The sequence below is a fragment of the Myotis yumanensis genome, unplaced genomic scaffold (assembly GCF_028538775.1).
Source record: "Myotis yumanensis isolate MYYU_CA2020_CCGP unplaced genomic scaffold, mMyoYum1.0.hap1 SCAF_6, whole genome shotgun sequence".
Lineage (NCBI taxonomy): Eukaryota > Metazoa > Chordata > Mammalia > Chiroptera > Vespertilionidae > Myotis > Myotis yumanensis.
The window spans coordinates 96,496,542-96,518,015 of record NW_027223757.1 but is presented as its reverse complement, the minus strand read 5'-3'; the positions used below and the strand labels follow the sequence as shown (position 1 = coordinate 96,518,015).

At 56.0% G+C, this 21,474-nt stretch overlaps 3 protein-coding genes across 4 annotated transcripts in view; 2 read left to right on the top strand and 1 right to left on the bottom strand.

Moving 5' to 3' along the window:
* The first annotated feature begins 330 nt into the window (after nt 1-330).
* Nucleotides 331-6,519, top strand: CFB (complement factor B). Its single transcript, XM_070418871.1, has 18 exons — nt 331-522; nt 607-840; nt 1,252-1,437; nt 1,566-1,739; nt 1,940-2,041; nt 2,129-2,265; nt 2,542-2,680; nt 2,984-3,115; nt 3,375-3,476; nt 3,567-3,704; nt 4,121-4,218; nt 4,330-4,447; nt 5,074-5,227; nt 5,317-5,393; nt 5,567-5,679; nt 5,761-5,893; nt 5,970-6,019; nt 6,314-6,519. The coding sequence occupies exons 1-18, from the start codon at nt 387-389 to the stop codon at nt 6,464-6,466; spliced, it is 2,376 nt and encodes a 791-aa protein (XP_070274972.1). The 5' UTR covers nt 331-386; the 3' UTR covers nt 6,467-6,519.
* A 129-nt stretch (nt 6,520-6,648) lies between these two features.
* NELFE (negative elongation factor complex member E) lies at nt 6,649-15,683 on the bottom strand. Of its 2 annotated transcripts, XM_070418879.1 has the most exons (11): nt 15,588-15,683; nt 15,175-15,257; nt 10,598-10,667; nt 10,373-10,518; nt 9,600-9,674; nt 9,476-9,513; nt 8,968-9,299; nt 8,724-8,868; nt 8,549-8,603; nt 8,258-8,360; nt 6,649-6,818 (listed from the first exon to the last, which is right to left on the bottom strand). In XM_070418879.1, exons 2-11 carry the CDS (start codon nt 15,247-15,249, stop codon nt 6,721-6,723), a joined length of 1,137 nt encoding a protein of 378 aa, XP_070274980.1. In that variant the 5' UTR covers nt 15,250-15,257; nt 15,588-15,683; the 3' UTR covers nt 6,649-6,720. The 2 variants fall into 2 exon arrangements, with proteins under 2 accessions (XP_070274980.1, XP_070274981.1); XM_070418880.1 differs by lacking the exon at nt 15,588-15,683 and having other exon boundaries at nt 15,175-15,523.
* Nucleotides 15,684-15,783: 100 nt separating this feature from the next.
* The window catches only part of SKIC2 (SKI2 subunit of superkiller complex), a 9,750-nt gene continuing 4,059 nt past the window's right edge, over nt 15,784-21,474 (top strand). The window contains exons 1-17 of the mRNA XM_070418870.1: nt 15,784-15,887; nt 15,965-16,068; nt 16,624-16,733; nt 16,830-16,947; nt 17,033-17,147; nt 17,251-17,325; nt 17,611-17,664; nt 17,757-17,947; nt 18,113-18,241; nt 18,454-18,599; nt 19,214-19,360; nt 19,481-19,565; nt 19,734-19,840; nt 20,128-20,274; nt 20,372-20,468; nt 20,620-20,832; nt 20,911-21,021. Of these exons, the coding sequence (XP_070274971.1) occupies nt 15,866-15,887; nt 15,965-16,068; nt 16,624-16,733; nt 16,830-16,947; nt 17,033-17,147; nt 17,251-17,325; nt 17,611-17,664; nt 17,757-17,947; nt 18,113-18,241; nt 18,454-18,599; nt 19,214-19,360; nt 19,481-19,565; nt 19,734-19,840; nt 20,128-20,274; nt 20,372-20,468; nt 20,620-20,832; nt 20,911-21,021 (1,971 nt within the window). The 5' untranslated portion in view covers nt 15,784-15,865. The remainder of the gene's footprint in view (nt 15,888-15,964; nt 16,069-16,623; nt 16,734-16,829; nt 16,948-17,032; nt 17,148-17,250; nt 17,326-17,610; nt 17,665-17,756; nt 17,948-18,112; nt 18,242-18,453; nt 18,600-19,213; nt 19,361-19,480; nt 19,566-19,733; nt 19,841-20,127; nt 20,275-20,371; nt 20,469-20,619; nt 20,833-20,910; nt 21,022-21,474) is intronic.

Sequence of the window (21,474 nt, the reverse complement as noted above, 5' to 3'; positions counted from 1 at the left end):
GCCTGGGGGCGGGGAAGGCAGGAGTGATTCCAGGAACCGCAGGAGCAGGTCAGAGACCTTGCTGGACAAACAGGGACTCTGCTCCGCACCGGTCAACAGGGGGGCGGTCTGGGCTCTTGGGGAGGACCTGTGGCGAGGGGAGCTGCTGAAGGGACAGTCCTGGATCCTGGGCAGCAAAGGGTGGGGCTTGCAGTTTCTATTTCCTTGACTGGCAGCTCAGTGGGGCTCTCCCTCCTGGACATTCCGGAAAGTGATGTGGGAAGGGCGGGGAGGGCGAGCGGCAGGTGCCAGCACTCCGATTGCATAAAAGGCTGGAGGTGTGGGGGGCAGGGGACGGGAGTGCGCCCTGGCCCAGGTCTGCAGTCTCAGCCTGGACGCTGAGCCAAATGGCCATGCAGCACCAGCCGGGGAAGGCCGTGCGGCCTCCAGCGCCAGCCGCTCGCCCGCCTCCCGGGGCCCCGCGGAGCAGCCTCAGCCCCTGGCTCTGCCTCGTAGCCCTGATCCTGGGCCTCTTGCCTGGAGGTAAGCCAGGGTCACTGCCCCCTCCTGCTGCCCAGCATCCCTCCTGGGCCTGGCAGGCCAGGCTTTACCAGCCTGTCTTTTTAGGTGTGGGCACCACGCCAGTGTCCGTGGCTGAGCCCCAAAGACCCTGCTCTCTGGAGGGAGTAGAGATCAAAGGCGGCTCCTTCCAGCTTCTCAAGGAGGGCCAGGCGCTGGAGTACGTGTGTCCCGCTGGCTTCTACCCGTACCCCGTGGCGGCTCGCACCTGCAGATCCACGGGGTCCTGGAGCGCCCTGCAGACCAAAGACCAAAAGATTGTCAAGAAGGCGGAATGCAGAGGTTGGAGGGCAGGGAGGGTGGCATGGCCAGCAGAGGGTTGGAGCAGGGCGGCCGAGGTCCCGACGAGGCTGATCTGTGTGTGAGGCCAGGCGGGCTGAAAGTTGGGCTGAGCAGGTGTAGGAGCTGCCCCGGGCTGGAGGGGGGAAGGCGGAAGGAGGGAGGAGGAGGGAACCAGGCGGCCCTGCAGCGGGCAGAACCCTCAGGAGTGGGAGGGAAGAGCGGGGGGCCTCCCGGGGGCTGAGGGGCCCTCCAGGGGCGGGGGAGACGCTGCTCCTGTGGGACCGAGAGGGAGAGGTGTGGGGGGTCGCTCTCAGTGACAGGGGCCTTGAGGCCGGGAGGGAGGCTCCAAAGGGCAGCCCGCCCCTCGCAGTGACTTCTACTTGTCTCCCCCCCCCCCCCCCCCCCCCCCAGCAATCCGCTGTCCACGACCACAGGACTTTGAGAATGGGGAGTACTGGCCCCGGGCTTCCTACTACAATCTGAGTGACGAGATCTCGTTCCAGTGTTATGATGGCTACACTCTCCGGGGCTCTGCCAATCGCACCTGCCAAGCGACTGGTCGGTGGGATGGGCAAACAGCCATCTGTGACAATGGAGGTGAGAAGATGGCTCCCTCACGGTGGCCTGTCCCCGCCGGTGCCGCAGCCCGAGGAACCCTGGTCACTCCTGGGCGCTGCCTTGCCCGCCGGGCCTCGGGCCTCACTCGTGGTCTCATGCCTCTGCAGCGGGGTACTGCCCCAACCCAGGCATCCCCATTGGCACAAGGAAGGTGGGCAGCCAGTACCGCCTTGAAGACAGTGTCACCTACTACTGCAGCCGGGGACTCACCCTGCGCGGCTCCCAGCGGCGAACCTGCCAGGAAGGTGGCTCTTGGAGTGGAACAGAGCCTTCTTGCCAAGGTGACCCTTGACCCATGCCCGCCCTCAGGTCAGGTCTGGCTCTCGGCCTCAAGTCCCCGTGCCAGGGCACTGCCTCCTTCTGTGCCAAACGTCCCTGTACAACTTACCGCTGAGCCCTTCCCACTCTGGAAACCCACCGCCCGCATCTGGCCCCTGTGCTGCGGGCCCTCCCAGACATCTGACCTGCTCTCCTCTCCCAGACTCCTTCATGTACGACACCCCTGCGGAGGTGGCCGAAGCCTTCCTGTCTTCCCTGACAGAGAGGATAGAGGGCGCGGAAGCTGAGGATGGGCACAGCCCAGGTGCGAAGGCGGAGTGGGAGGTGGGGCGGGAGTCGGGAGGGCAGGGGGTCGGGGGGCAGGGAGCCTGAGTGTCTGTGGGGCGTGCAGATGAACAACAGAAGAGGAGGATTGTCCTGGACCCCTCGGGCTCCATGAACATCTACCTGGTGCTGGATGGATCCGACAGCATCGGGACGCACAACTTCACCGGCGCCAAGAATTGCCTGAAAGCCTTCATTGAGAAGGTGGAGCCCCTCCTTCAATGCGGGGACCCTGAACGGCCCTCACGGCCCTCACAGGACTAGCTTCCTGGTTGGCAGCCCCTCTGAGCCCCAGGGTTTCGGAAAATCCTCAGGTCCTAGCCCGTCCTCCTTCCCCTTCACTTGAAGCAGTTTCTTCACCTGTAACCCAGACGCCCCTGAAAACCCCAGTGACCAGTCGGCCCTTGAGTCTCTTACCAGGACCTTCCCCGTCCCAGCTAAGTATTCTCCTTGCAATGCTATTACCCTTGATTCCCTCAGGTGGCAAGTTATGGGGTGAATCCAAAATACGCTCTAGTGACCTATGCCACCGACACCAACATTTTGATTAGAGTGTCCGACCCAGAGAGCAGCAATGCGGCCTGGGTCACAGAGAAGCTCGACAAAATCAGCTACAAAGGTCAGAAGTCATGGTGGGAAGTTCACTCCCTTTGGGGTCAGAGAGGTCAAAGGTTCAGGGGTGCTGTGTGAGACCGCCTGGGGACAGGGAGGACCACTGTGTAGGGCACGGTTGACAGCAGGGTCCGCGGAGAACAGAGGTTAGTGGGAACCTGTTAGGGGCCGAGAGAGTTACTTTGCAAAGGGAAGTCAGTGGGATGACCATCAACTAAAAAAGTTGAACCATGTGGGATGTTGTGACAGGCCTCGGGGTTGAAGGGTGGCTTGGAAGACTGGGAGGTGGCAACCTCTTTCCTGCCCACAGATCACAAACTGAAGATGGGGACGAACACCAAGAAGGCCCTGCTGGCAGTGTACAACATGATGGGCTGGGCGGGGGACACCCCTCCCGAGGGCTGGAACCGCACCCGCCACGTCATCATCCTCATGACTGACGGTCAGAAGGGCTCCCTCCTGCCCGACTCCCCACCCTCTCACTCTCGTGGCCCTTCAGTCCACATGTAACATTAGACTCATGGTGGGGGCCCCAAGCAGCAACAGGCCGGAACCATGTTGATCTTTTCTGTGACATTTTATAAGGAGGGACTCTGTGATCTGTCACTTCCAAACCTGCCTACCCAGCCACGTGCCACTCGGTGAGCCATCTGTCTGTCTGGACCCTCCTTGCCTCCCCTCACGGTCCGTCTCTTCCGTAGGCCAGCACAACATGGGCGGAGACCCGGTCCCTGTCATCCACGACATCCGGTCTCTGCTGGACATTGGCAGAGATCGCAAAAACCCAAGGGAAGACTACCTGGGTGAGCTTCATTGACCAGGACCCAGCAGCCTGCTTTCCCAGCTCCTGCCCCTCCCAGGCGTGGACCCTCACCCTCCCTTCTCTCCCTCAGATGTCTACGTGTTTGGGGTTGGGCCTCTGGTGAACCAAGAGAACATCAATGCTTTGGCTTCCAAGAAAGATAAAGAACAACATGTGTTCAAAGTCAAGGACATGGACAACCTGGAGAATGTTTTCTACCAAATGATTGGTAGGCAGATGTCAGGAAGCCCGCTCTCCCAGGCCCTCCTTTCCGCTCCGCCCGAAGCCCTGGCTGTCTGGAAGGCCTCTCCTTGGCTCCACCGTAGTGTCGACTGCTTCCTGGCACTGTCCACTTAGAACCAGAGCTCCCAGGGGCCTTTCTGCAGCCCCGTTTTACAGATGAGGCCAAGAGACGGCAAACTAGTGAGCTGGGCCTAAAACCAGCCAAGTCTCCGATCTCAGTCTCAAATTTTTTCCCCTGTACCAGTGACTTCATGTCTTCAGTACAAGTAAACGCATGCCCTTGCCTCTCCTTTCTCCTCATGGGCCTCGGCTCCCATGGACATGGAGGCGTCCCTCCCCAAAGGTGCTGCCATTGGGATGAAGTGCCCCAGCTTTCAGCGCCCGCCCTTCCTTTCTTTCTAGATGAAACCCAGACTCTGGGTCTTTGCGGCATGGTCTGGGAGCACAAGGATGCTACCGATTACCACAGGCAACCATGGCAGGCCAAGATCTCAGTCACCGTAAGCATGGCGTCCTGGGGGGAGGGCAGGGTGAAGTGGGAGTAGGGCACGGGCAGGGCCCATGCTAGGATTCAGTTGGTGAAAGAGCTTCCCCTCCGCCATTATTACCAGCGCCCTCCAAACGCACATGAGAACTGCATGGGGGCTGTGGTGTCCCCGTACTTTGTGCTGACAGCGGCACACTGCTTCACAGTGGAGGACCAGCTACACTGGATCAAGGTCAACGTGGGTAAGGATGATGCAGTGGATCAATTCTGAGCTCCACCCTCCAGCTAACACCTCCCACTTCGAGCTCAGTCCACCCGCCCTCAATGTAGCTCATTCCTTTACACCAGGGGCGGGGAACGTCTGGCCCATGGGCCATATAAGGCCCACAGAATCATTTGGTCTGGCCCTGCCAAGGCATTAGAGAGGAGTTGAATATTTGACCAAAGATAGCAAGCTGTTTTTTGTGTTAATCTTCACCTGAGGACATTTTTGCCACTGATTTTTAAAGACAGAGTGAAAGGGAAGGGGAGAGAGAGAGAAACATTGATGTGAGACACATCAATTGGTTGCCTCCCAGGGGCTGGGGATCAAGCCTGCAACCAAGGTACATGCCCTTGACCAGAATCCAACCTAGGATCCTTCAATTCGAGGGCCACTGAGCCAAACCAGCTAGGCCTAGGAGGCTAATTTTTAATTTGATAATTTTGTATGGCCCATGGACAATGTTATAAATACCCCAATGGCCCTCAGCAGAGAAAGACCCCGCCCCTGCTTTCTATGCTGAAGCAGAGGGAAGGCCCAGGGCCAGAGGCAGGAGGCTGCCCGGAGAAGTGGGTGGCCCAGAGGTCCTCTCTCCTCTGACCGTAGGAGGAAAGAAGCAGGACTTGCACATAGAACAAGTTCTATTTCACCCCAAGTACAACATCAATGGGAAAAAAGCAGAAGGAATTCCGGAATTTTATGACTATGACGTGGCCCTGATCAAGCTCAAGGAGAAGCTGCAGTACAGCAAGACTCTCAGGTCAGGCGTCGGGCTCCCCGAGAGACTGAAAGGTGGGGCTGGAGGCCTGGGGTGCAGCTTGCCATCCGTTCCCTACCTCTCCTGAACAGGCCCATCTGTCTCCCTTGCACCGTGGCCACAAATCAAGCTTTGAGGCTTCCACTGTCAACCAGTTGCCAGAAACAGAGTAAGACATGTTCAGGGAGAGGAGCACTAGGGTGAGAGTCCAAGAGACAAGTGGGGCGTGAGGGATGCTGAGGAGGCGCCTGCCTGAGCCCAGCTCCTAGGGAGGGGCTGAGGGAGCTGCGGAGACGGTGGGGAGAGGAGTGCTGAAGTGACCCAGTCCGTCCATCTGTCCAGTGGAAGAGCTGCTCCCGCCAAAGGATGTCAAAGCGCTGTTTGTGTCTGAGTTACTCAAGGACGGGAAGAAGAGGCTGACTCGGAAAGAGGTCCACATCAAGAATGGGGATAAGGTGAGCAATGTGGGACCCTAAGGAGGTTCTCGGCCCAGACTCTCCGAGCGAGCTGGTTCATCCCTTCCTTCCCGCCCACAGAAAGCCGCGTGTCAGAGAGATGCTCAGAAGGCCCCAGGCTATGGTCAAGTCAAGGACATCTCTGAGGTGGTCACCCCCAGGTTCCTTTGCACTGGAGGGGTGGATCCCTATGCTGACCCCAACACTTGCAAAGGTGAGAAAAGGCTCTTTGGTGGAGCTGCAAGTTCCCGAGGCCCAGGAGGTTCGCTGCAGCTTCTCCTCCCCTGTAGGTGATTCTGGTGGCCCCCTGATTATTCACAAGAGGAGTCGCTTCATTCAAGTAAGTCCCTCCTTTCCCAGCCGGGGGAGACGCCAAGTGGTCAGCACGGGCCCCAAAGCAGGAAAGGCCAACAGCTGTGGCTAGAAAGGGGAGGGCAGAGCCGCCTCGCCTTAGGACTACCCCTGAACTGGGGGCTCAGGACCACGGGGTGGCCTGGCTGCTGCGGAGGACGGGACTGAGGGGGTTCCTAGTCTATTTCTCCCAGGTCAGTGCAGGTGCAATGGGAGCAGCTGTGCTTCCTGAGGTGCAGGAGAAATTCTACCAGATGACCCATGGCACCCCGCACCCCTGCAGGTTGGTGTGATCAGCTGGGGAGTCGTGGATGTCTGCAAAGACAAGAGACTGCAGCACCAGGTGCCTGCTCACGCCCGGGACTTTCACATCAACCTCTTCCAAGTGCTGCCCTGGCTCAAGGAGAAACTCCAGGGCGAGGATTCTTTTCTATAGGGGTTTCCTGCTGGGAAGGGGCATGGGATCCAATTAAAAGAGCTGTGACAACACCTGTGTTCAACATCCTTTGGGGAAGGTGCACTGGCCATCTTGCCACAAATGAGATAAAATCTAACAGCCGTTGTAAAAGGCTCAACCCAATCCCCAGTGCTGAGAAACCAGAGGCTGAGGGAGGTGTGTGAGCTTCCACCTCGGTGCTTTACTGAGACCAGTGTCGGGGCAGGCGGGGCACAAGCAGTTCACTCTGCCACCTAGAAGCCATCCACAAGGTTTTCCTTGTAGACATCGTCATTGTAGACAATCTGGGTCCTTTTGTCCCGATGGCAGCCCTTAGGACTGTTCTGGACGGCTAGGGAGGGAGGAAAGGATTAGTTAAGGCCTGAAGGAGAGCATTGGTGAGACCCCAGACGGAGTCTGACCCCACTCCTGGCCTCTGGTTCCTGGAAGCTGTTCTATGCTGCCCTCTGGTGGCCGGGACGGCCTGTCTCCCAGTGGCTGCCAAACCATCACAACACCCCAGCCAGCAGTGAGCGGTAATGCTGTTATCACATGGGGATACTGTTAACAAATGGTTGGTTCTTAGAAAAACAGCAAATGTTATTATTGACACATCTGAATGGTGCTTACTACAGCTTTGAGTCAATACATCAAAAATTAAAAACTATCCTGGCCCAATGTGCTCAGTGGTTGAGCGTTGACCTATGAACCAGGAGGTCACAGTTTGATTCCTGGTCAGGGCACACGCCTGGGTTGCGGGCTCGATCTCCAGTGCAGGACGTGCAGAAGGCAGCCAATCAGTGATTCTCTCTCATCATTGATGTTTCCATCTCTCTCCCTCTCCCTTCCTCTATGAAATTAATATTTTTTAAAAAGTTAAAAATGAGAAAATCTCTATAGCCCTTTGTTGACATGCTGGTCTTTTTGAGCCCTTCCTTTCATCTGGAAGGTCACTCTTGCTCTGAACCCCTGTTCTGCCCCACTCCTTTGCCAGGAAAATCTATTTCTGCTAAAATGAGAAGTGCTACTCGCCCGACAGAACTCACTCTGGGGGTAGCTGTGGCCGGAGCATTCTTCCTTGAGCCTCGAGCTTTCCTTCCCTTCCTTGTTCCTCCCTGTTCCCAGTGCGTCCCTCTCCTCACCCCATCGCCAAGGATTCCATCCCCGCCACTCTGGGGCTAGTGAACCCCCGACAGCAGCTCCCAGTCTTTGGGGTCTCTGTACTCTGGCAATGCTGACATGCCCTTTCTCAAAGCGGGTGGCCTCTGGCTTCAATGGCCTTGACCCTTCCTGCTGTCTCCGTTGCTGCATCAACCCCGGCCTAACATGTCAGGAGGGCTGGGACGAGCCGGGCACGGGGAACAGAGCCCTGCTTCCACCATATTCTCTGAATATTACCCAAGCCCAGTCCTGGGCCATTTTTTTCTCCAGAAGTCAGTCTCCCCAATGAGACTATCATTTTGTAGCCACCCCGAGATACAGGTGACAATCTGTCTTCATTTCCCACCTCGTGCCTGAGTTCCAGTTCCTATTCCAAAACCAACTACACTTCACCTCAAAACGAACAAGGCCGCGAGATGCTCATCTTGCTCATGAGCCTGACCCTGCTCCAGTCAGTTATTTTCAACCATTTTCTCTTCTTTCTCCTACTTCCAACTGACAGAGGGTCTGACCACTCTCCTCCCATCCCCACGGCCCCCCCACACCCAGGCCTCCAGGGAACCCAGGACCTGCAGGGGAACAAGAAGGGGTGAGCGGTGGGGGCAGGATGGGGAAGAACCTCGTTCTTACCGAGGGAGCCCCACACAGACTTGCCAGTGGCGGCATCCAGCATGGGCTGTTTGCGGGCAATGCTGACCTTGAGCTGCACGGACTCCACCTGCGTCCCGTTGAGCTGGGGCAGAGGATGGGGAAACATTACAGACAAACCAAAGGAGAATTTCCACGAGCTGCCATCCTAGCAGTGGCCTGAGCCGGGATCTGAGAACGTAGGTTTGCTGTGAGCGGGGAGGGGCTCTCAGTACGTTAGAGAAAACTCGAGGATGGCAGGAGGGTGGGAGGAACGGATCTGGGAAGTCCCACCTCAGCAACGGCCTGATCTGCTGACTCCATCTTTTCATAGGTGACGAAGGCACAGCTGGATGAGAGGAGACAGGGTCAGTAGAGGGACGCGGGCTCTTCTTAATGCAGCCGAGCCCGATGCTACAGGCTGCTGGGGACGGGCTGGCCGAGGCCGCACACCCGAAGTCCTCCTTACTTTCTGGGTGGGTCCATGGAGAGGTCAATGATGTTTCCGAAGGGGGAGAAGGCCCCACGGAGGAGGGTGGGCGTCATGTCTTCCCCATACACGTAGAGAGTGTTCCCCTTCCGAGGGGCCCGGCGTTCAGGGAACGAGTCCGACCCTGTGGGATCACAGACGTACCGTGGGTCACCCTCCACGTTAGCTGGAGCCACCTCAATCCTCGCTGAGGCCACTTTCCCCACTACCCATGCCCACTCACTGCGGAAAGGGCCTTCTCGGTCTCGGTCTCGGTCCCGGTCTCTGTCTCTGTCTCGCTCCCGGTCTCGTTCTCTGTCCCGGTCTCGTTCTCTGTCCCGGTCCCGTTCTCTGTCCCGGTCCCGTTCTCTGTCCCGGTCCCGTTCTCTGTCCCGGTTCCGCTCACGACTGCGGTCCCGGCTGCGGCTTCGGGGAGGGGAGACTGAAGAGCGGGCGTTACCACGTTCTTCGTAGCCCCATTCAAAGCTTCGAGGAGGGCCATCACCAGCCCCTGGGCCTTCTGCCTCCTCCCCTTCTGGCCCCAGGTCCCGAAGTCGGTCGCTGGAAGAAACAAAGCTAGGGGAGGCAGACAGTGAGGATCAAAGGGGGCCTTTACCTTGTCTTTAAAGACCCTGTAGAGACTCAACACTTGCTCTGGAGCCCAGCTCCTCCCCCTCCAGCCCCATACCTCCCAAGGACCAGGCAGCCCCCCTCCACCCACCGGGACCCAGTCCTATTTCTAACTTGCTAACCTCTCGTACAGAGATTTCCTTTGGGGACGTCTGGACGACTGAAAAAGAGACCAAGTTTCAGTTAGGAGGACCCCTAGTTTCAGGCATGTGGGTCCCTCAGGGACAGAGGAGTGGGAGCCGTTACCTCCTGCAGATCGTCATCCGCAGATATGCTCCTCTGGAACGGCTGGAAAGTGGGGACCGGCCCCTTCTCAGGGTCCTGGAAGGAGGTAGAGACCTACCTCAGAGTGTGAGCAGGAGGCGGCCAACCATGGGACAAAGGAGAGGGGATTCCTCTTCCCTCACCCCTTCTCGCCTTCTGCTGGCCTTTTTTCCTTTTAATTCCTTTGTGTTTTTCTTTCTTTTTAAAAAAATGTATTTCATTGATTTTTTACAGAGAGGAAGGGAGGGGGATAAGGAGTCAGAAACATCGATGAGAGAGAAACATCGATCAGCTGCCTCCTGCACACCCCCCACTGGGGATGTGCCTGCAACCAAGGTACATGCCCTTGACCGGAATCGAACCTGGGACCCTTCAGTCCGCAGGCCGATGCTCTATCCACTGAGCCAAACCGGTTAGGGCTGTACTTTTCTTATTTGATTATGTGGTATTTCAAAATAAGTGACCCTAATATACCCATAAAGTACTTAGTTTATCTCAACATTTCTTGAATCTGCTAACATTTCAGCCGGCTCACCTCCTGAGAACAACACAAGCCAAGAGCTCTCACACATGGACTGGAGCCAGACTGTGCAAAGTGCAGAACTCAGGAGTCACCCACTGTCTTCGCTCGGAGTGGCAGACCATTTGCCCAGGATCGAGCAGGCATTCCTTTCCCCCTCAACCTGCCTCCATTCCAGCGTGGAGGGATGCCCCTGACTTAAGGGTTCCTGGACTAGCTTTCTGCTTGTGCTTACTTTTAACTTTCCCTCTAGGGTTCGAGAACGCTTGAAGCCCGAGTTCTTGGTCTCAGCCTTGATGGCACTGATGGCTCCCGACTTCACCAGCTGCTTCGCCTGCTCCGTTGCGGTGGCTGTGTCCACCACGGGCTGCTCTGACAGAGCTGCAGTGGGAAGGGAGAGGCGTTATGGCAGCCAGGAGGGAGAAGAGCCAGCCATGTGCTCCCGTTTCCCGTCACTCACAGCGTTTCACGCCGCCTTGGCTGGCTATGCTGCTGCTACTTTGCTTCTTCAGAGCCAGCAATGCCTTTTTCTGGGAATAAGAATGAGAAGAGAGGAGTTGGTGAGGGCCACCCTGACCAGATCCTTTCCCAAGGCCCCTGCCACATCACTCCAGGGGCTCCCTTTCTCAAAGAAAACAATGCAAATGGTGCTCCTGGAGTGGCTCGCTGAGGCAGCCCTAGACCATCTGCCGTGCCAGCGACACCTAAGCCACCCAAACCACGGTATCCAGTGACTTCCCAAAGTATCAAGTTTCTGAAGGTGAAGATGAGGAATTCAATCATGGACCAGAGCTCCCGGGTATAAGCTGCAAGTAAGCATAGGCCAGTGGTCGGCAAACTCATTAGTCAACAGAGCCAAATATCAACAGTACTTCTTCAAAATAGACTCGCCCAGGCCGAAAACCGACTTCTGCGCATGAGCCACGAAGTTTCAGTCGCACTGTACGTGCACGCCCACACGTGGTATTTTGTGGAAGAGCCACACTCAAGGAGCCAAAGAGCCGCATGTGGCTCGCGAGCCCGTTTGCCGACCACTGGCATAGGCCTACGTGCCTTTCTTGGGGGCTTCACCCACCCATCTTCTGCGTACTTAACAAGAACACGCCTTTCATTACTTTATAGCAGGGACATGCAAAAGTATGAGACACAGTTCCTCCTGTGCAAGAAGCTTACAATCTGAAAAATAGAATGTCTGGATTAAATTGTCAAGAATGTTTATAAGAGATGCAAACTGCTCGAGAGCAAGTAAAATTTTCTGATGTCCAATGGCTATTAAACTGGACCCTGGGTAAAATCTGTACAACAGAGATGGAGAAAAAGAGCATTTTACACAAAGAAAACAGTGTGAAAAAAATGCAGATATAAGAAGGCTTTGGGAATGCATGTTTTGGGACTAGTGAATAGTTCTATTTTACTAAAAAGGGATACCAACTTAAGATTTTATTCCACAGGAGAAAACCAAGATGGCGGCATAGGTAAACACCGGAGATTGCTGCCGCAAACAACCACTTCAAAAATACAACTAAAAGACGGAACGGACATCACCCAGAACCACAGGAAGGCTGGCTGAGGAGAGATTCTTCAACTAGAAGGAAAGAGAACAGCATACCGAGGCTCAGAGGAGGCGCAGTGTGGAAAATACAAAGGTACGGAGGTGCGCGTGGAGCCGGCTGGTGGCTGAGGGCGCGGTTGTCGTTTTCAATCGGGAGGGAGTCTCAGACTCTGAGCTCCAGAACCGGGTGAGTCTCTAGGGACTCAGACTCAAACGGGAGAGGCAGGATTGTCTGGCATCAGTTGGAACCTGAGGGCAGCTTTCTCTCCGAGGTTTGCAGCGGTTGCCGGGGTTCTGAGAAGCAGAGCCTCTGGGAATGGGACTGAGGGCAGCCATAACCGCTCCCTCCGCCCGCCCTGCTAAGCCCGCCCAGCCCAAGCCCTGCGCAGAGCCATTTGCCATATAGCCTCAGGCAAAGGCTAGATTAGCACCTCTCCAGAGGACAGAAGTTTTCCGACTGCGGATACAGCTGATTCTCACAGCCAGTCGGCCTGGTGGTCAAATCCCTCTAGTATTAACTACAACAATCAAGGCTTAAATAGAACAAGACTTCGCACAAAGACCACAAGGGGGTGCACCAAGAAAGCATAAAAAATGCGGAGACAAAAAAAATGACAGAAATGGAGGATATAGAGCTAAAAAATGCACTTTTGAGGGCTTTCAATAATGTGCTAGAAGCTGCCAATAAACTTGATGAGAGCCTCAAGGAATCTAATGAGACCCTCGATGTTGTGATAAAGAACCAACTAGAAATTAAGCATACACTGACTGAAATAAAGAATATTATACAGACACCCAATAGCAGACCAGAGGAGCGCAAGAATCAAGTCAAAGATTTGAAATGCGAAGAAGCAAAAAACACCCAACAGGAAAAGCAAAATGAAAAAAGAATCCGAAAATACGAAGATAGTGTAAGGAGCCTCTGGGACAGCTTCAAATGCACCAACATCAGAATTATAGGGATACCAGAAGATGAGAGACAGCAAGATATTGAAAACCTATTTGAAGAAATAATGGCAGAAAACTTCCCCCACCTGGTGAAAGAAATGGACTTACAGGTCCAAGAAGCGCAGAGAACCCCAAACAAAAGGAATCCAAAGAGGACCACACCAAGACACATCATCATTAAAATGCCAAGAGCAAAAGACAAAGAGAGAATCTTAAAAGCAGCAAGAGAAAGAGACTCAATTACCTACAAGGGAATACCCATACGACTGTCAGCTGATTTCTCAACAGAAACTTTGCAGGCCAGAAGGGAATGGCAAGAAATATTCCAAGTGATGAATACCTAGAACCTACAACCCAGATTACTTTATCCAGCAAAGCTATCATTCAGAATTGAAGGTCAGATAAAGAGCTTCACAGATAAGGAAAAGCTAAAGGAGTTCATCACCACCAAACCAGTATTATATGAAATGCTGAAAGGTATCCTTTAAGAAGAGGAAGAAGAAAAAGGTAAAGATACAAATTATGAACAACAAACATGCATCTATCAACAAGTGAATCTAAGAATCAAGTGAATAAATAATCTGATGTACAGAATGAACTGGTGATTATAATGAATCAGGGACATAGAAAGGGAATGGACTGACTATTCTTGGGGGGGAAAGGGAAGTGGGAGATGCGGGAAGAGACTGGACAAAAATCGTGCACCTATGGATGAGGACAGTGGGTGGGGAGTGAGGGCAGAGTGTGGGGCGGGAACTGGGAGGAGGGGAGTTATGGGGGAAAAAAAAAGAGGAACAAATGTAATCTGAACAATAAAGATTTAATTTAAAAAAAAAGAATACACACAGGTTATATTAAAATTAAAAAACAAAACAAAACAAAAAAAAAAGATTTTATTCCACAGACAATGTGAAACTACTTAAGGATTCTGAAAAAAAAGGACAGTCTTATGTTCCCAATGGATCATTTTAATAACAGTTAAAAACACACACTAAGAAACGTGTTTAGAGACCATTACAACAGTCTACGTCAGGGGTCCTCAAACTTTTTAAACAGGGGGCCTGTTCACTGTCCCTCAGACCGTTGGAGGGCTGGACTATAGTTTAAAAAAAACTATGAACAAATTCCTATGCACACTGCACATATCTTATTTTGAAGTAAAAAAACAAAATGGGAACAAATACAATATTTGTATTTGCATGTGGCCCACGGGCCGTAGTTTGAGGACCCCAGGTCTACGTGAACATCAGCAAAGACCTGATGATTTATGGAATATGCAGGAAAAAAGAAATTATTTTCAAGAAAGAATCAAGGAGCCTGGCTGGTGTGGCTCAGCGGTTGGGCATTGACCTATGAACCTGGAGGTCATGATTCCATTCTCAGTCAGAGCACATGCCCAGGTTGCTGGCTCAATCCCCAGTAGGGGATGTGCAGGAGGTAACAGATCAATGATTCCCTCTCATCACTGATGTCCCCACTTCTCTCACTCTCCCTTCCTTTCTGAAATTAAAAAAAAAAAAAAAAAAAAAAAAAAAAAAAAAATATATATATATATATATATATATATATATATAGATACACACATACACACACACACACTCTAGAGGCCCAGTGCATGAATTCATGCACCAGTGGGGTCCCTCGACTGGCCTGTAGGATCGGGCTGAAACTGGCTCTCGGACATCCCCTAAGGGGTCCCAGATTGCGAGAGGGTGCAGGCCAGGCCGAGGGACCCCACTGGTGCAGATTGAGGCCTGGGAGGGACTCGAGAGGTTGGCCAGCTGGGGAGGGACCTCGGGAGGGCTCCAGGGCGTGTCTGGCCCATCTTGCTCTGTCCAGATCAGCTGGACCCCAGCAGCAAGTTAACCTACTGGTCAGAGCATCTGCCCCCTGGTGGTCAGTGCACATCATAGTAACTGGTCGACCGGTTGAGAGTCTGCCTCCTGGTGGACAGTGCATGTCATAGTGAGTGGTTTAGGGGCCTTAGCATATCATTAGCATATTATGCTTTGATTGGCTGAACGGCTGACTGGACACTTAGCATATTAGGCTTATATTATATAGGATATTAAAAAAGACAGCAATTGTTTGGCTATGCAAATGGAAAAGTCAGAGATGAGATTTAAAAAAACTGATTTGAGAGCAACACTGGTGTGCTGCCCCCCTTACTGATTTGATTCTTGTCTGTGCCCTGACGGGGGACTGAACCTGCAACCTTGTGTGTCAGGACGATGTTTTAACCGGCCGGGGCAGAGCTGAAATGTGTGGTTCCAAACACTCGGAAGAACTGAATGTGGTCGGTCCGTATTTGGAAGATGAAGAAATGGAACGAGGTTAGGCTCGGAGGAAGATGATGGCTTTATTTTGGGTAGGTTAGGGCTATCAGTGAGACCAGACGGAAATGGGAAAACTACACTGGGGAGCGCAGCTTCAGGAGGATGAAAGCCGCGGGGAAGGGAGGCAGCTCCAGGGCAGGCTGATAGGACAGACCTGCCCGCTCCGAGCCACACCGCGGGCGGCCCGCCACACCCCCTCACCTTTTTCTTCAGTTTGTTGAATTTCTTCTGCAGAGCCTCCTCCTCCTCGCTCAGTCCGGGGGGTATCACCAACATGGTGGCTCCTGGTTCAGGGGCGGGGCCAAGACATCTTTCTCCACCGGCACTGACTGCTGGGGTCGCCTCTCCCAGCCCTGGCTTAGGCTCGGGGGCCCAGCACCCCTCCTCGCTAGGATTCACGGACAGCAGCCCAGCGGCACCACGAGGACCGGGAGAAACACCCTCCGTCGCCGAGACGCTGGCACCAGAGCCCCCCTACCCCACGGGTCAGCATGGCCACCGCGGGGTCCCAACTGCAGAGGCGGCGGCGGAACCCGCGCAGCGCCCTCGGAACATCGGAAAAGGGAAGGAAGGAGCTCGGAAAAGGGCGCAGGGCGCGGAGGAGGGCGCCTTACCTGAGGGGCGTCAGCCCGGCCGCGGTCTCGGGCGGCGGCCCGCGGGCACGGTCGCCGGCTCGGAGCGATGACGTACGAGGGGCGGAAGCGCGGCACCCACGGCAGCCGCCTCGCAGGCACTTCCGCCCGGCCTTCCCCGGAGCCGGAGCCGGCGGCCCCTCGCAGGCACTCGGCGGGTGGGTGGCGGAAGTCGCCTTCACTTCCGCCCTTTCGGGGGCGGGGCTTACCGCGGCTCCTCGCTGCACTTCCGGCTGCGGGGCGGCTGCTGTGGCTCCCAGATGATGGAGACGGAGCGACTCGGTGAGGGGGCGGGGGTGGAACGAAGGAGTAGACAGGAATCTACCCTTGACCCCTGACCTCTGATCTTCCTCCCGTAGTGCTGCCTCCCCCGGACCCCCTGGACCTGCCTCTTCGGGCTGTGGAGCTGGGATGCACTGGGCGCTGGGCGCTGCGGAACGTGCCGGGGGCTCCAGAGAGCACGGTGAGTGACTTATGACCCTAACCTTTGACCCGCACTGGGCTCAAAACCCTTTCCTTTCAGTAGGACGAGCATGAGCCGCTTTTCTGTCGACACCGGTCATCGGGCCGTCCTGGTGCCGGGCGGACTCCAGCCTAGTGCCGCTCCGGGTGGGAGCCCCTTGAGGACCCGCGGGGCGCTCCGGGGGTGCCTTTGCTCCCCAACTGCGCTTTCCAGTGTGTCTGTCCTCGTGCAGGCCCTTCTGTCTCCAAGCACTTGGTGGCTGAGATGCCAGCCCACTCTTCATCTTTCGGTCTGGGCCCTTCTCCCTAAAGCTGGTGATTCTCAAATTTCAGGTGCCTCATAATCAGTGGGGCAGCTTTTAAAGAATACACATTCCTGGGTCCAGCCCCAGCTTCTGAAATCTGTACTATTAACCAGCAGGTCCTTTGTCCCGGAAAGTGTCACAGCCTTTGGGAAACATCGTTTACTTTGATTGTCCTAGTCTGTCTGGGTCTAATCTGCCATTTCTGCTCTAACACCAGTCCCATCACTGTCTCTCATCTCGCCTGGCCCCAGCTTCCCCACGGCCTCCCTCCCTGTGCCCCAGATCTGCAGCAAGAAGCCGAGCAGCGGTTCCTGTCGTCTCCAGCCTGGCTGCCTCTGCATGGCCTGGAGCACTCAGCTCGGTGAGGGTCGGAGGGGCCTGGCCTAGGGAGATGGGCCCATGGAGGAAGCTGAGACAGAGGAGAAAGAAGACTTGAAAATTACTTCCTTCTCTCTAGAAAATGGCAGAGGAAGATGGATCCTTGGTCTCTCCTCACTGTACTGGGAGCCCCAGTCCCCTCCGACCTGCAAGCCCAAAGACAACCAACCACGGGCCAGATACTGGGCTTCAAGGAGGTAAGGGCTCAGGGGCCACGAGCAGCAGGGCTGGGGAAGGAGGGTCGGAGGCAAGCTCAGCCTCGGCTCTGATCGCTCACCTCAGGTCCTGCTGGAGAATACAGACCTGTCGGCCACCACCTCCTTATCTCTTCGCCGGCCACCAGGGCCCATCTCCCAGTCCTTGTGGGGGAATCCAACACAGTACCCTTTCTGGCCAGGTAACTGTTGTGGAAATGAGATGGTAGGGGAGGGAGCCCTCAGTCTCCAGGGAAGGGTTCCCGTATCCCCCCTCATGACTCCTCGTGTCCAACCTCTCCCCAGGTGGAATGGATGAGCCCACCCTCACAGAGCTGAGCACCCGGGAGGAGGCTGAGGAGGAGATAGACTTTGAGAAAGGTGAGGTGGTGCCAGGCTGGACCCTTGGGAGGCAGGGCTTCAAGTCTGGGCCCTGAGGACGAGGGGCCCAGGCCTAGCACTCGGCTGCTGCTAGCCCTTCCGTGCCTTTGATCAAGTTAGGAAAAGGTCCCCCTTCCGTAACAAACGTTACGGTCACGTGTTGGAAAACTATTACAACTGTCCCCAGCTACAACGCCCGTGCTGCCATGGCACTCTTTAGTCTGCGTGACGTAGGACTTGCTCAGGAGTGCGCAGTGGTCCTGACGCGCTCTGTCCATCCTGCAGACCTCCTTACCATCCCACCTGGCTTCAAGAGAGGCGTGGACTTTGCACCAAAGGGTGAGTTCTGGGATGGGCGTGTAGAAGTGGTGCCCTTCTCCTGTAGAACGGAGATGGACGGACTGGGTCTCCCTTTTTGCCTGGCTCCTCAGATCACCCAGCTCCAGCGCCTGGGTTGCTCAGCCTCAGCCGCCTGCTAGAGCCCCTGGATCTGGGTGGGGGCGACGAAGACGAGAGGGAGGCAGTGGGACAGCCAGGAGGTACCAGAGGGGACACTGTTCCAGCCTCTCCCTGCAGCGCTCCCGTGGCCAGAGCAAGCAGCTTGGAGGACCTAGTGTTGAAGGTGGGTGCTTCTGGGCAGTTGAAACAGGAAAGAAGGGGGCCTTGGCCCCGGGAGGTGGGCTGGCTGGCTTGGTTCTACGGGAGAGACTGGAGCATCTTTTGGGAGGAGTGGTAATGGGGAGCTTTCTGGCTGTATCTTTATCGCTCTCACCCCTTCCTTTTCCAGGAAGCGTCCACAGTTGTGTCCCCTTCAGAGCCCCCCAAGCCGCTTCCTCAGGAGCAGTGGGCCATTCCTGTGGATGTCACCTCCCCCGTTGGTGACTTCTACCGCCTCATCCCCCAGCCAGCCTTCCAGGTAGTGTGGCCCGGCCTCACATCTCCCCGCCTCCTCCCAGCCCGCTGCCTTGTCTGCCCTCCTCACCAGAGGCCAGATGCCTTCCAGGCCAGTCTTGGACCTCAGTCCCAGCCTCGCTCACTCTGGCCTTCTACTGCCCTGCGTGCCCCAGGAGCCAGAGGTAGGAAGGCCCCCTCCCTTCCTTAGCCCTCATCTAGTTCTCTCTCCCACAGTGGCCATTTGAGCCCGATGTGTTCCAGAAACAGGCCATCCTGCACCTGGAACGGCACGACTCGGTCTTTGTGGCGGCTCACACATCTGCAGGGAAGACGGTTGTGGCCGAATACGCCATTGCCCTTGCCCAGAAGCACATGACACGGTACCACCTTCCCTTCCTCAGCCGTCCCTGCTTTCTCCCGCATCCTTCTAAACCTCCTCTCTTCCCATGTCTTTACTTCATCTTTTATTCATTATTTAAAAATACATTTTTATTGGTTTCTGAGAGGGAAGGAGAGAGAGAGAGAGAGAGAGAGAGAGAGACAGACAGACAACAGTGATGAGAGAGAATCATTGATCCCCTGCTTCCTACATGCTCCACACTGGGGTTGAGCCTGCAACCCGGGCATGTGCCCGACTGGGAATCAAAACATGACCTCCTGGTTCATAGGTCCGTGCTCAACCACTGGGCCATGCCAGCCTGGCTTTACTTCATCTTTTAGATGGGAGAGTTGGGGGAGGAATGGAGACGGGCCTGGGAGGAAATGAGAAGGTGTGGGGAGAGAGTTTAGAAGCATGACCTGCATGCATTTAGTTCAGGAAGGGGTCGAGTGACAGAATTTTTCCTCGGTCACGTCATGAAGGAGAATGAGGGCTGTTTGGGTGAAGAAAGGGGGGCGCCTGAGCGCTGCGGCATGCTGCTGGGAAGGCTCGGTGGGAGAGGCGGTGCTGACCGCAGTCTGTGTGGAGTGACTGGCTAACCTCACCCTCTTCCAGCACCATCTACACTTCCCCTATCAAGGCTCTGAGTAACCAGAAGTTCCGAGACTTCCGAAACACATTCGGGGACGTGGGGCTGCTCACGGGGGACGTACAGCTGCACCCAGAGGCCTCCTGCCTCATCATGACGACAGAGATCCTTCGGTGAGAGATGGGCACTCAGCACGGGTGGGTTTGGCTCGGGAAGGGGAGGCTGCTCTGGAGTGTTGGCTGGGTCGGTGGAGACAGGAGGCACTGGGGAGTCAGCCTGCGGGTCTCCCCCAGCTCCATGCTGTACAGCGGCTCAGACGTCATCCGGGACCTGGAGTGGGTCATTTTTGATGAGGTTCACTACATCAACGACGCTGAGGTGAGGAGCAGGAGGCCATGGGGCCCCAGACCAGCAGTTCTTCCCTGGGGCCAGCTCAGCAGCTCCCGCCACACCCCCTGAAACCTCCCTGCCTTTGCCCCCAGTGGAAGCCTCGGAGCAGGACAGCCCCTCTGAGCTGCCCGTGACTTGTCTTCCCTCTCTGCCCAGCGTGGGGTCGTGTGGGAGGAGGTGCTCATCATGCTCCCTGACCATGTCTCCATCATCCTTCTGAGTGCCACTGTCCCCAACGCCCTTGAATTTGCTGACTGGATTGGGTGAGATGTGTGTCCCGGGTGCTGGGCGAAGGGGCTGTGGTCCTCCCTTGGTTGGGGCTGGGGGCGAGGAGCGTGGCCAGACCGTGGGGGGAGAGGGGGCCGGGGTGGGTCTGGGGAACGTGGCCCACTTGGGCCCAGACCACTTTGAATGTTGAGAGATACGATGACGGGGACAGCCTCCCAGTCCGGCTCCCAGAAAAGACTGGGGGAGGCCAGAGGCGGAAGGTGGGTGGGGATGTGGGCTGCTCCTTCCCACCCCCACCCCGACCGGTTTCCTTCCCGCTCAGACGACTGAAGCGCCGCCAGATCTACGTGGTCAGCACTGCCGCCCGCCCCGTGCCGCTGGAGCATTATCTCTTCACGGGGAACAGCCCCAAGACCCAGGGGGAGCTCTTCCTGTTGCTGGACTCCCGAGGCGCCTTCCACACAAAGGGGTAAGCCGGGTGCGGGGGGGTGGCGGGGGGCGGGTGGCGGCGCTGGTCAGCGCTGGGCCCGGTGGGCGGGACTGATGGCCGTCCACCGCACACCCAGGTACTATGCAGCTGTGGAGGCCAAGAAGGAGAGGATGAGCAAACACGCCCAGACCTTTGGGGCCAAGCAGCCCACGCATCAGGGGGGGCCTGCACAGGTGAGGACCAGCAGGCTCCAGACCTTTCACCACCTGCTGCTTCCTTCGTCCCCCAGGGCATCGGACTTGCGCTGTGAGCACTGCCCCCGCTGACACTTCCTTCTCTCCCCCACCGGTGACCCCACCTGTGCCTCTGCACCCCCTTCCCCAGGACCGTGGTGTGTACCTGTCCCTCCTAGCCTCCCTCCGCACCCGTGCGCAGCTGCCCGTGGTGGTGTTCACCTTCTCCCGGGGCCGCTGTGACGAGCAGGCTTCGGGCCTCACCTCCCTGGACCTCACCACGAGTTCAGAGAAGAGCGAGATTCACCTCTTCCTGCAGCGCTGCCTTGCTCGCCTCCGCGGCTCCGACCGGCAGCTGCCCCAGGTGTGGAGGGCCCTGGGCTCGGAGGCTGGTGGGGTGGGTGCTCGATGCCCTCCCTGACCACGGCCTCGGTCCCCGCAGGTGCTGCACATGTCGGAGCTCCTGCACCGAGGCCTGGGCGTGCACCACAGCGGCATCCTGCCCATCCTCAAGGAAATTGTGGAGATGCTCTTCAGCCGCGGCCTGGTCAAGGTGCACGCCGCCTCCCCCTGCGGCCCTTCTGCAGCTTCTTAATCTCCCGGACTTTAGGGTCCTCATCTTAAACTGGGATGCGTTCAGAAGAGAAACCCAAAAAGCTAGCAAGCATAGACGCTGTCATCAGAAAAATGCGAATTGAAACTCACGAGATAAGAGTTCGGTGATTAGATGGTGAAACTTAGGGAACTGGCTAGTGCCAAAAGCTGCCACAGCCGCAGGCAGACCTCGGGCACATTGCGGGCTGGGTCCCAGACCGCCGCAGGAAGTGTTGCATTATGGCGAGTCACATGGGTTTTTTGGCTTCTCAGTGCACTTAAAAGTTATGCTGACACCATACTGAACTCTGTTAAGTGTACAAAGCGTTATGTCTAAAAACAATGTACGTACTTTAGAGAATAGTGTTACAAATGCTCCCCATCTTCTGAGCCTTCAGTGAATTGTAACCTT

Excerpts from the sequence above, each read along its gene's own strand:
- CFB (XM_070418871.1), top strand. The coding sequence starts at position 387 with ATGGCCATGCAGCACCAGCCGGGGAAGGCCGTGCGGCCTCCAGCGCCA. Across the intron at positions 3,705-4,120 it reads TGTTTTCTACCAAATGATTG|ATGAAACCCAGACTCTGGGT; the intron begins GTAGGCAGATGT and ends CTTTCTTTCTAG. Across the intron at positions 5,894-5,969 it reads TGACCCCAACACTTGCAAAG|GTGATTCTGGTGGCCCCCTG; the intron begins GTGAGAAAAGGC and ends CCTCCCCTGTAG.
- NELFE (XM_070418879.1), bottom strand. The coding sequence starts at position 15,249 with ATGTTGGTGATACCCCCCGGACTGAGCGAGGAGGAGGAGGCTCTGCAG. Across the intron at positions 9,300-9,475 it reads AGGAAATCTCTGTACGAGAG|CTTTGTTTCTTCCAGCGACC; the intron begins GTTAGCAAGTTA and ends TGCCTCCCCTAG. Across the intron at positions 6,819-8,257 it reads GTCTGTGTGGGGCTCCCTCG|CCGTCCAGAACAGTCCTAAG; the intron begins GTAAGAACGAGG and ends CTCCCTCCCTAG.